General features: G+C 31.0%; 1 protein-coding gene across 1 annotated transcript; it reads left to right on the forward strand.

The window, feature by feature from the left end:
- Positions 1-3,304: 3,304 nt before the first annotated feature.
- LOC146943175 (phosphatidylinositol/phosphatidylcholine transfer protein SFH3-like) lies at positions 3,305-10,019 on the forward strand. Its single transcript, XM_085757280.1, has 14 exons — positions 3,305-4,383; positions 4,546-4,700; positions 5,099-5,351; positions 6,166-6,265; positions 6,414-6,680; positions 6,968-7,045; positions 7,414-7,515; positions 7,610-7,659; positions 7,816-7,915; positions 8,016-8,174; positions 8,367-8,463; positions 8,792-9,153; positions 9,544-9,615; positions 9,720-10,019. The coding sequence occupies exons 2-14, from the start codon at positions 4,655-4,657 to the stop codon at positions 9,735-9,737; spliced, it is 1,704 nt and encodes a 567-aa protein (XP_085613406.1). The 5' UTR covers positions 3,305-4,383; positions 4,546-4,654; the 3' UTR covers positions 9,738-10,019.
- Positions 10,020-11,880: the final 1,861 nt, after the last annotated feature.

An 11,880-nucleotide genomic window follows, 5' to 3' on the forward strand; every position in this document is an offset into this window, starting at 1 on the left:
GTACATTAGAAAATAAAATTCATAACATACACAATTCAAATATTTAACTATTTTGCTATATATAAGAAAAAAATTTCAATAAAAACATTATATTAATAATTTTGATTTAATATTTTTAAATATTTGACAACATTAACAATGTAATTATTTTTTATATGATTAACACAATGTCACGTAACTCGTGCGGAAGTACGGGTCTATTACTAGTTGTCTTGTTAAAACTCATGATCCTTTTAATTTAATGTGCACAGTGATTATTTTGCAAAATTTAATTTATTTGATTTTAAAAAATTAATTACGGATAATGGTCATCACAATGTAACCAATTTCCACGAATAACAATGGAACTTATTTTTTTTATAAAAAAAATTAATTACGGATAATTTTAATATTTTATCATATCGATTTTCTCATATATATATATATATATATATATATATATATATTACTTTCTAGTAATAAAAAAAATTATTGAAGTAATAAATTAATTTTTTTTTTGGGTGGTGGCCGGGGTTCGAACCCCGGACCTTGCATATATTATGCATTATCCATACCAACCGAGCTAAGCTCACGAGGACTCATAAATGTATATAATTATTATCAAATTGTCGTTTAGGGAATCAAATTGTCATTCTTGTGTATATATATTTAATGTTAACTTTTCGTATTTCAATATATATTGATATTACTATTCCCTCGGTCCCAAATCATAAGACGTTTTGAGCATTTCACATGAATTAAAAAATGTAATTAATTCTGTATGGAAAAAATGATTATGAGTTGTTTTACAAAATTGTCCATAATAAATGGTATGAGAAGTATAAATTAAATAATTAAAAGAATGGTGAGTAATAAATAGTTAAGAATATAATAGAAAAAGTAACATTAATGTTTTATTGATATTGCAAAACAATATATAATTTTGGACAATTTTTTTCTCAAAATGATTTATAATTTGGGACGGGCGAAGTAATAAGGAGTGTATTTAAAAAAATTGGAACTGTTGTTAAATGCGAAGAAATTGGGACTGGAGACAAAGAAGAAGAAACAGAAGGAGAGGGATGAAGAAGATCTAGTTTTTAAATTTTAAATTTTGATGTTTACGTTTTTTTCAATTTCATTCCTCTGCAGTTTTGCATTCTTTACTTTGGTCTCTCAAATCTAGTCACCTATCATCAGTCAGTACATATAAGTGTGTTTTGCCATTTCAGTGATTGCCACGTGTGACCCTGTTTGACAGCAAAGCGTTTTTGTAACGGAAGTTATCGGGACTAAAAGCAAAAGGTTAACAAGTTACAAGGATTGTTTTGAAGAAAAAAAAGATACAGGAACGAAAAGCAAAAACACGCAAACTTACAAGAACCTTTTACATATTTAAGCTTTTTTCTAAAAAGAAATTTTAGTCAACATTGTTAGAAAAGTTTAGTAAAACATAAAAAAAATTGTAATTAAAGTTTTGGTTTTTTTGTCGAATAGCATAGCAGTTGCTTCGAACCCTACCCAAGGTTATCCTATCAACGTTAAACCCCGGAGATAGTAAAAGTTAACTATTTTTGTAACTATTTAATGTTATCATTTGAATTCTCTTCCTCCTATCTTATAAGATCATTTTATAAAATTCACGAGTAATAAAAAAAGTTGTTGAAGTAATAAATTTATCATAAATATATATGATTATTATCAAATTGTCATTTCCGTGTGTAATATTCAATGTTAACTTTTTTGAAATTTAATATACATTGATATTAGACTAAATTGTATTTTTGGTCCCTTAACTATTTAGGTAGTATCGTTTTGGTCCCTTAATTAAAATTCGATTTATTTTGGTCCCTTATCTTCTCTCTGTTACACATTTTAGTCCTTTCCGTTAGTTTTAATTAAAAAACGTTAGGTTTTCTTCATTTTCTTCTGGAATTTTTTTAGGATTCTTGTTGTTGAAGGTTGATGGAGATGATATGAAGATGAAAAAGAGGAGAAGAAGATGGAGAAAAACTAACGTTTTTGAATTAAAACTAAAGGAAAGGACTAAAATGTGTAACAGATAGAAGTTAAAGGACCAAAATAAATCGAACTTTAATTAAGGGACCAAAGCGATACTACCTAAATAGTTAAGGGACCAAAAATGCAATTTAACCTTGATATTATTACTCCTTCCGTCCCAAATTATAAGATGTTTTGTGCATTTCACAATTATTAAGAAATATAATTACTTTTGTATGAGAAAAAAATATCATGAGTTGTTTACAAAATTGTCCATAATAAATTGTATGAGAAAGATAAATTAAAGAAATGAAAAAATAGGGAGTAATAAATAGTTAAAGGTATGAGTCGTGTCAGCAACATTATCTTTTCAACATTCTCTCAAACACTCACTACTTTATTGGTTTAAATCAATGCGGGTCTCACACTTTGGAAATGGGTTCTACTTAAAGTAGTGGGACGTACACTAATTTCATCCAATAAGAGAGTGAGTGTTAGAGAAAGTGTTTAAAAGAGAGTGTTTCTAACATTCTCTAAAGGTACTCCATCCGTCTCTAAATAATAGTCGTTTAAGGTTTATCCACGGGTATTAAGGAAATGATTAATTGTGTTGATTTTGATGGTAAAATTAGTATCATTTACTAAAACACCCTTATTAATTGTAGTTAGTGAAGTAGTTAAGTTGGATGAAATTCAATAAATAAGGGTATAATAATGGAAAAAAATAACAAATGCTGCATTGATATTCTAAAGTGACAATTATTTTGAGAAAAAAAAAATGATAAAGAGACAATTATTGTGAGACGGAGGGAGTATAATAGAAAAAGTAATGATTAGTGTCGTAAAGAAACATATAATTTTGGACAGTTTTTTTCTTCAAAGCGACTTATAATTTGAGACAAATGGGGTAATATGAACAATTATCTTTTAAGACGTACTTCCTCCGGTCACTATTATAAGCAAAAGTTCACTTTTTAGATTTATTCAATAAATGATGTATGTAGTCTATATATAGGCCACATACATTATTTATTGAATGAACCTAAAAAGTTAACTTTTGTTTATAATAGTGACCGGAGGGAGTAGTCAACAAGCCTTATATATAAGGACATGGGTCATTGGACCAAGTCAACGGGCCTTGAATCCTTCTGTCTCATCAATGCCTCCAACGGCCGGTTAAATTCACTCATCCCGTAATGTCTCAACATGTAATCGACAAAGCTCAATATTAATGGTGTGCCCCTCAGTAGATGTCCCCATTAACCGACCAACGACTCCAAAACCAAGTCTATAAAAGGCACCATTCATCATAAATGCAAGGGACACACTATATGTTGGGTCACGAGGGGAGCCCGGTGAATAACTCACATTAGGTAAGAGCAACCACACAAGTAAGAGAGACACCACACTTTTACTTAAAACCTTAAGGCAATGAGTTTAACACACTTACACACACTTTATCCATTTTTTACTTGCCGATCTCAGACAACTTGAACTGTTTACATATACCCATAACTCACATCTCCACGGTTGATGTTCGACATCAAAATAACATTTTGATCACCTCATATAAAATACCAAAGAAAGATAAGTTGTAGTTGTAGGGAATTGGAGACAAGGTCCCTCTTTTTTATCAATGTTTTTGCTTTGGATCCCTCTCCTCTCCCGCAGTGAACGACGTTGTTGGATGTGCGTTTTCATTTTAGTGAACGTGGGAGCAGGCAAAGGCATGAATATTCGGACTTAGTGGTAGAGCACCATATCACATATATAGCAGCTGACTTGTATTGCCAGCTAAATTTCAAGAGATCAATAAAAATTAGACTATATACACGCTAGTTATACCTTTTTCATTAACAAGTTTTTAACATTGTAAAAAAAAAATTAACCAACATTTAATTTCATAAAATAAAATTGTGAAAAATGTTAATTTAGACAAGTTATTACGATATTTGTTGTATATAATCCTCTAAATAAAAAACACGCAGTCTTAAGTTGTAGTCCCTCTCAACCAATGATTTAAGATTGAATGGTTTAGGTTTTAAAATCGACTTTACACAGTAAAATTGTTGATTGGAGATTGGACGATGAAGATTTGTTATAGGGTCCTAGTGTAACTCTTGCACAAAAAATCTCTTTGGTGGTCAATGGATTTGATGAGTTGGTAAGATTGCGTAGGAATTTGATTGTGAAGGAACGGAGTGGCTTGCATTTCGCCAATACCAAATCAACCATAGCTGAAATATAGTCAATGTTGTCTAAAATTGTACACCAAACCTGGTTGACTTTACCATTTTGACCTTGCTATCACATCATAGCCGCATTTGTTTGAGATTTATTCGGATGATATATTTGCATTTTTGTCTTCCTTTTCAAACCCCTAGCTACATTCTTGTGTCAAAGGTACGTACGTATCAATATTCTCTATCACCTTCATCTACAACTATTCTTGCATTTCTAGTTCCTTATAATTCATCTGCATTTCATTACATGTTGGTTATGTAGATAATTGTTTTTTTTTTTTAAAGTTTCTAACATGTTGTTCGCGTGTGATATGATTAACAGGTGCAGATAAGCCTCAATTGTGGGGATTTGATGTATGCTAGTGCTTGATTTTCTCCTGCCTAAGGGCTGTATTTGATCATTCAAGTTATCTTGCAATATTCGATCAATCATGTGTGATGTTATGCCCGCACCTCTTGACCGACCTGTCAAAATTGGTGAGTAGTCTAACTAAATTCTTAAATTTTATGTATGTTTCATCAAATGCATACTATACTCTGCAGGTTTTCTTTGCATTTAGCTATATTTTAATCATGCACTATTCTGTATGGTTCTGTTTTGTACTAGCTAAAAGGTGAAATGTTAATGTTATGATTGGAAAAGAGAAAATTATATCAAAATGAAGCATTTTAATCTGATGTAATGTTATGAAACAAATGAACAATGCATTAATCAATGTATAGTGCCTATTATAAAAATGTACAGGGAATATAGCTCTATTCCTGTCTTGCATTCTATGTTATTTATTGATAAGGTAAAAGGTGGTACCAAAAAAATAAAATAAAAAATTGCTAAAATTTTCTCTGAATTAATTTTCTTTTTCTTGTAAACAAAGGTCATGAGATGGAACATTCTGAGGATGAAAAAAAGAAAAGGGTTGGGTCTATAAAGAAGGTGGCAATGAGTGCCTCGAGCAAGTTCAAAAATTCATTCACCAAAAAGGGGAGGAAGCACAGCAGAGTTATGTCTATCTGTATTGAGGATAGTTTTGATGCAGAAGAGTTGCAGGCAGTTGATGCTTTTCGACAAACACTTATCTTAGAAGAGCTCTTACCCTCAAAGCATGATGATCCTCATATGATGCTAAGGTAACATTTGTGTTTGGTTTCATGTTTGTACCTTTAGAATTGGTCAAGTATGATTTGACCGTGAGCTGTTAGGTTTGACTTTTTCCTTTATAATTGATTCAAGTTTGAAAATCAATTCTATCTAAAAGAAAAACATATTTCCAACCAATGTGGTGATGGAATCAATTCTCAAATTTATTGGAATGTATGCACACAGAAAAACAATTCTTATCCAAACTACTATTCAGACATAAATTGATAAAAAATAATTTTTTTTTATGAATATATTCAAATATAGATCACTTTGCTTTCATGTTTGTACCTTTAGAATCGCGTTTGAGTTAGTCAAATATGATTTGTCCGTAAATTGTTATGTTTGGCTTTTCACTTTATAATTGCTTCCAGTTTCAAAATCAATTATATCTAAAAGCTAATATTTTCAGCGTCTGAAGTAACAAAATCGATTCTCAAATTTATTGGCATAAACTATCCAAACATCAATTGATAAAAAAAAAAATCAATTAAATCAAAATCAAATTTTGTCAATTGCACCACATACGTACATGAGCTTTGGGTATTTTTCAGTTATATATGTATAGCTATCGCATGACTAGCTTTATTTAATACCTTGATTTGATTTAAACCAAAATCTATTTTACAAAATCAATTCAGTCAAAATCAAATTTTGTCAACGTCATCACATAATCGAACAAGAGGATAGGGTATTTTTCAGTTATAAGTATATTAATAGTTATCGCATAAGTAGCTTTATTTAATACCTTGATTTGATTTCAATGGTATAATGGACCTGTAACGTTAATGTACCATGGTCTAGATTTTTGAGGGCAAGAAAGTATGACATAGAGAAAACAAAACAAATGTGGACAGATATGCTTAAGTGGAGGAAGGAATTTGGTGCTGACACTATCATGGAGGTATAGTCCAATGAAAAATAAATAAATCATGTTCATTTTTTATTTATTTTTTTTAGGGAAAAATAAATCATGTTCATGTCATGTACTTTTACATAACTTTTTTATTTGTGCATCTTATCATAAATAGCTTGTTTTGTTTTTCTATAAGGATTTTGAATTCGAGGAACTAGATGAAGTTCTAAAATACTATCCACAAGGACATCATGGAGTTGATAAGGATGGAAGACCTGTTTACATTGAAAGATTGGGTCAAGTTGATTGTAACAAGTTGTTGCAAGTAACATCAGTGGAACGTTATCTCAAGTACCATGTACGAGAGTTTGAGAGGGCTTTTGCTGTTAAGTTGCCTGCATGTTCAATTGCAGCAAAGAAGCATATTGACCAAAGCACAACTATTTTGGATGTGCAAGGAGTGGTGTGTACAAAATTCTGACTAATTTACTTTTCAATTCTTCAATGCCTAAAGAATAACCAATTAGAAGAAAAAACTATTTTAACACCTTAAATGATAGTTACCATAAATCTAACCAAATTGGATCCTCTACCATTGCAGTATGATGCTGCAGCGGTAGAGGATCCAGGTTCAAATCCAACAAGGCAATAATGTTTATTACAAGTTATTATTACGGATATCATTCTAATTGTTATGTTCATATGGAAATAAGTTTCACATAATTACTAATTAGCATGATTGGTAATTAGGGTCTTAGAAGTATGAACAAAGCTGCAAGGGATCTCCTCCAGAGGCTTCAGAAGATTGATGGTGACAACTATCCTGAGGTATATTGATTTATCCATCAGTTGTGTTATAAGAACAAAAATTAGACAAAACTTTTGTGACAACAATCTAAGTGGTTAACGTAGTTCAAATAGTTAGTTAATGAATATCAGGTATCAAATCTCATCAACCATTAATGGTGCTTCATTAGCGACAAACTTAAATGCGATTAACCACAATTATCATGTGTTCAAATCCACATGTAGTTTAACACCTAATAAAAACTATGGTTGACTGCGTCCAATTTACGTTTTCATGAAAGTTGTCAAAAACATGGTTGTAGAAAAATCATTTCTCTTCTATCTTAGGCATGGCAATAGTTTAAATGGACTTCCAAATTCACCCTAATTGAACTTTTCTTTCCACACAGTCCCTGAACCGTATGTTCATCATCAACGCTGGTTCTGGATTTAGGCTATTGTGGAACACTGTTAAGTCATTCCTAGATCCCAAGACCACCTCAAAAATCCATGTAAGCATTTTCAAACTACTTACACATTTCTATGGTTCATTTTTAGTTAACTTGTTAAGCAAGGAAATGAACACATTAATGATTCATTGACCAGGTCCTAGGTAACAAATACCAGAGCAAGTTGCTTGAAGTCATTGATGCCAGGTAAAATTTATCTCCTTTCTCATTGAAAATTAGCGTGACTTAATTAAGAAGTCGGTAAACTTAATTCTTCCTTATAAAATTCATTGGTTTTTATTTATTTATGATGACTACTTATAACAATGAATAACACTTGATATGTTAATGTGAATTTACCAGTGAACTTCCAGAGTTCTTGGGTGGTACTTGTACTTGTGCTGATAAAGGTGGATGCATGCTATCTGACAAGGGTCCATGGAATGATCCAGAGATCTTGAAGGTAGTTTTGTTGTCAAAATGATGAATTTCCTTTGTGACATAATATTTTTAATAAAGCAAAGAAAAACAATAAGGTAATTATATTTCCTTGGATGAATTAGATGGCTCAAAATGGTGTTGGCAAATACACAATAAAAGCTTTATCCGGGGTTGAGGAGAAAACAATCAAACAAGAAGAAACTGCATATCAGAAGGGATTCAAAGATTCATTTCCAGAGACACTTGATGTTCATTGTTTGGATCAACCCAAATCATATGGTGTAAGTTTTAGGAAACTACCTTCCTTGTTTGTTTATCTTAAATTTGAGACAATGTAGATGAATGCTTAAGATATATGGCACAATTGGACCTTCTTTTCAAGCAGAATTAGACCAAATTTCATTAGTTAATGAAATTAAAATAAAAAAATTCCAACTCCATTGCTACCTTTTTTAAAATGTTATGTGTTGCAGGTTTATCAGTATGATTCCTTTGTTCCAGTACTTGACAAAGCAGTTGATTCTTCGTGGAAGAAAACAATACAAAATGACAAATACGTGCTTTCGAAAGGTAGGCGTTTGAATGCACAGCTTAATTAACCACTTATAGCATAAATGCTTATCCTAAAAGTGTTTGCGTTTAAGTTATTTCTATAACAAAAGATAAAATAAAGTCAAACCATTTTTATATACTTATAAGCTGTTTTCGTAAGTTATCATGGAGAGTTTATAAAAATAAGATGAAAACAGCTTATGGACATGACATAAGTTATTTCCATAAACTCTCTGACATAGTCTCGCAAGTGTTTATATCAGTAGATAAAGTCAATTCAAACAGACCATTTCGTTCTTTCATTTCTACCATTATTAAAAATAAATAAAAAATCCTTATGCTGCAGATTGTTACTCCAACAATAATGGAATGAATTCTGGTGGATTTAGCAAACAATTTGTTGGTGGAATTATGGCACTTGTTATGGGAATTGTGACCATAATTCGCATGACAAGTAGCATGCCAAGGAAAATCACAGAAGCAGCACTTTATGGTGGCAACTCAGTGTATTATGATGGCTCCATGATGAAAGCACCTGCAATTTCAAACAATGAGTATATGGCCATGATGAAGCGCATGGCTGAACTTGAAGAGAAAGTCACTGTTCTCAGTGTTAAGCCTGTCATGCCTCCTGAAAAAGAGGAAATGCTTAATAATGCTCTAACCAGGGTCAGTACTCTTGAACAAGAGTTGGGTGCAACCAAAAAGGTACTAGTATTGCTTCTTTATTTTATTTTGAGAAATAAACGAATAAACCATCAATTTAGTCTTCAAATTGTCAATGTCTCTCCAATTTATTTTTCGCTGCTAGATACTAAAACAATGATTTTTCATCATTTTTAGATACTAAGCGCATAGGGTTTGACAAAATTACAGTGACTTTGTTGAAGCTATGAAATGTAGCTTTTGCAAAATAAAATTGGTTGGTCGTGATTCTGACAAATTCACTCTAAATTCAAAAATACACTAAAAATATGAAGAATTTTATATACTTTAAGATTACTTATTACTTTTATATGCTTTAGAGAATTCAAACATACACTAAAATACAAATGCTATGTTATGTGTAATGAATTTGACTCCCTATTTGGACTTTAGGCACTAGGAGATGCCCTTACTCGACAAGTAGAACTTGAAGGTCAAATTGAAAAGAAGAAAAAGAAGAAGTTGGTACGTTACATCTGTTGTGCATTTTCATAAAGATTCTTTTATAGACTATAGACTCTCAAGTTCTTTTGTTCACAAACTTTACTTTATTTGATTTGTGCTTACAGTTCCGCTTCCACTGGTGAAGTGATAATTACGTGACCTTCAAAAACCAAGAGTTGTAAAGTTGGAGGCTTTCTATATAATATGCCCTGCAGCATTCACCTATCTTCTAAAGAGAGTATTGTTATTATTGTTATTCCATTAAAAAAAACTAATAAAGTTTGCCATCTTTTGACAATTGTGTACATTATTATTGAGTCTCAATTTCAAACTCATTGAGTAACATTTGGTTTTCATAATATTATTGTAACCCCTTTGCCTGTGCGCAATCTTCAAACTTAATGTAAAAGATGTTTCTCCATGTACATTATGCAGTCAGTCTTTTTTTAACTCTATTTTTCCAATTTATCAACGACTACTTACATAATGTTGTCCAGGTACGCTCGTCTTGAACCAACTCTTTCTTTACATAAAGAAGAAAGCTTAATTACATTTTTGTCCCTCTAATTTATCAATTGTGCAATTTTGAACCTCTAATTTCACGCGAACTAAAAAAAACTATTATACTTTTTTTTTTGAAGGAAAAAAAAAACTATACTTAACAATTGAGAATTTTTTAAAATTTAAAAAAATGTTAATGACTAAAGAATTATTTAATGAATGCTAACGAATATCCTTTGATTAAAGTAAAGTACGTTAAGCTTGTATTTATACAATCATTTTTGGATAACTATTAAGACAATTCTCTCATGCTCTATTGAAACAACTCTCTTTCATATTTTTATTGTATTTTTACTATATTATTTTGTGGTTTTGATATCAATACTTACCATAGTACTTCCAAAATGATTGTTTCAATAACACACTCGTTTTTTTAGGCAAATGCTAACATGTGTCTCAAGGACACATGATAAGGAATTTAATATGAAAATAAATGTCGTAAAAGTTGTGCATTCAACTTTATTCAACCTTTTTAAATCAAAATTTTGTTCTTTTCTATGAAAAACTTCTAATTTTGGATTTCTTAACTTGTGCTCTAAGAACACAAGATAACAAAACCCTTTTTTTTAAGGGCAAGACACTCTCTTAAAATATACTCCATTGGTTTTTTTTTCATTCAAGTTAAAATAAATCTTAGAGAAATGCTAAAGAGTGCCCTTAGGGTATTGGTTAAGACAGTATAAATAAAAATAATTTGTTGAAAAGTGGTGAAAAATGTTGAATTCAACTTCAAAAAGTCAAAAAATTGTATTTCCAACCTAAGGGTGTGTTTGGTTCCCATGAAAGCTCAAGGAAAGAAAGCCTATGGATGGAAAGCACGGAAATCTAAAAACTTTCAACCGTTTGGTTTTGAAGAAAGGTGACTGAGGAAAGAAAGATTCGTGGGACCCACTCATGAAAACCTTTCCTACCTCAAGCCTGCGGAAAGGATAAGAAAGTGCTTCTTTTTTGTGTTTTTCCACTTTTACCCATATTTGTACATAAAAATATGTAAATTATAAAACTGATAAATATATTTTCCAAATTAACGGAACACTTATGAATATCTATTTATATTTTCATAACTAAATATTTATATTCATGAACATTTGTTAAATTGTTAATCTTTATGCATTTATATATATTATGAATATATTATTTAAAAGTAATAAATAAAGATACAACTCATTTTAGCATAAGGATATTTATGTCATTTACTAAATAATCATCATTCTTTCCTCTCACTTTCCATTCACTTTCACTAATACCAAACAACTAAAAAAATCATCTCACTTTCCATTCACTTTCCTCATACTTTCTTTCCTTTAACAATCTTTCCTCTTACAATCTTTCCTCTCACTTTCTTTGGTGATCCAAACACACCCTAAAACTACTACTTTTAGTTTCCTCAGCAAGTGTAATCTTACCGTTACCCTGCCTCAATTTCAAGTACAGTTAAATTATTTACCCTGACGCATCTGATTTGGCAGTCATTTCGGAAACAGCAATTCATAAATGCAGCACATGTATGTCGCATAGCCTAGTCTCCAATATATTCTTTTGACCAGCTCTCTATCTGCAACTGCAACTAGATGGAGTATTAAAGATATTGACTTTTTATACCAACCAACTTCTGTGTTGTTTTTCGGTGCCTCAAAAGCTTCGCTGGATTATAAACAAACAATTAAAAACACACTTCTTTTTACCTTTACTACTTTTGTACGCATTAGAAGAACGCGTGCTTCA

The sequence above is a fragment of the Medicago sativa genome, chromosome 3 (assembly GCF_051527215.1).
Source record: "Medicago sativa cultivar Bolivia chromosome 3, Bolivia_mono, whole genome shotgun sequence".
Classification (NCBI taxonomy): Eukaryota; Viridiplantae; Streptophyta; class Magnoliopsida; order Fabales; family Fabaceae; genus Medicago; species Medicago sativa.

What these genes read in the sequence shown, in the direction of transcription:
- LOC146943175 (XM_085757280.1), top strand. Translation starts at nt 4,655, where the DNA reads ATGTGTGATGTTATGCCCGCACCTCTTGACCGACCTGTCAAAATTG. An exon ending in ATGATCCAGAGATCTTGAAG is followed by an intron (nt 7,916 to 8,015) that starts GTAGTTTTGTTG and finishes TGGATGAATTAG; the next exon opens with ATGGCTCAAAATGGTGTTGG. An exon ending in CAAATACGTGCTTTCGAAAG is followed by an intron (nt 8,464 to 8,791) that starts GTAGGCGTTTGA and finishes CTTATGCTGCAG; the next exon opens with ATTGTTACTCCAACAATAAT.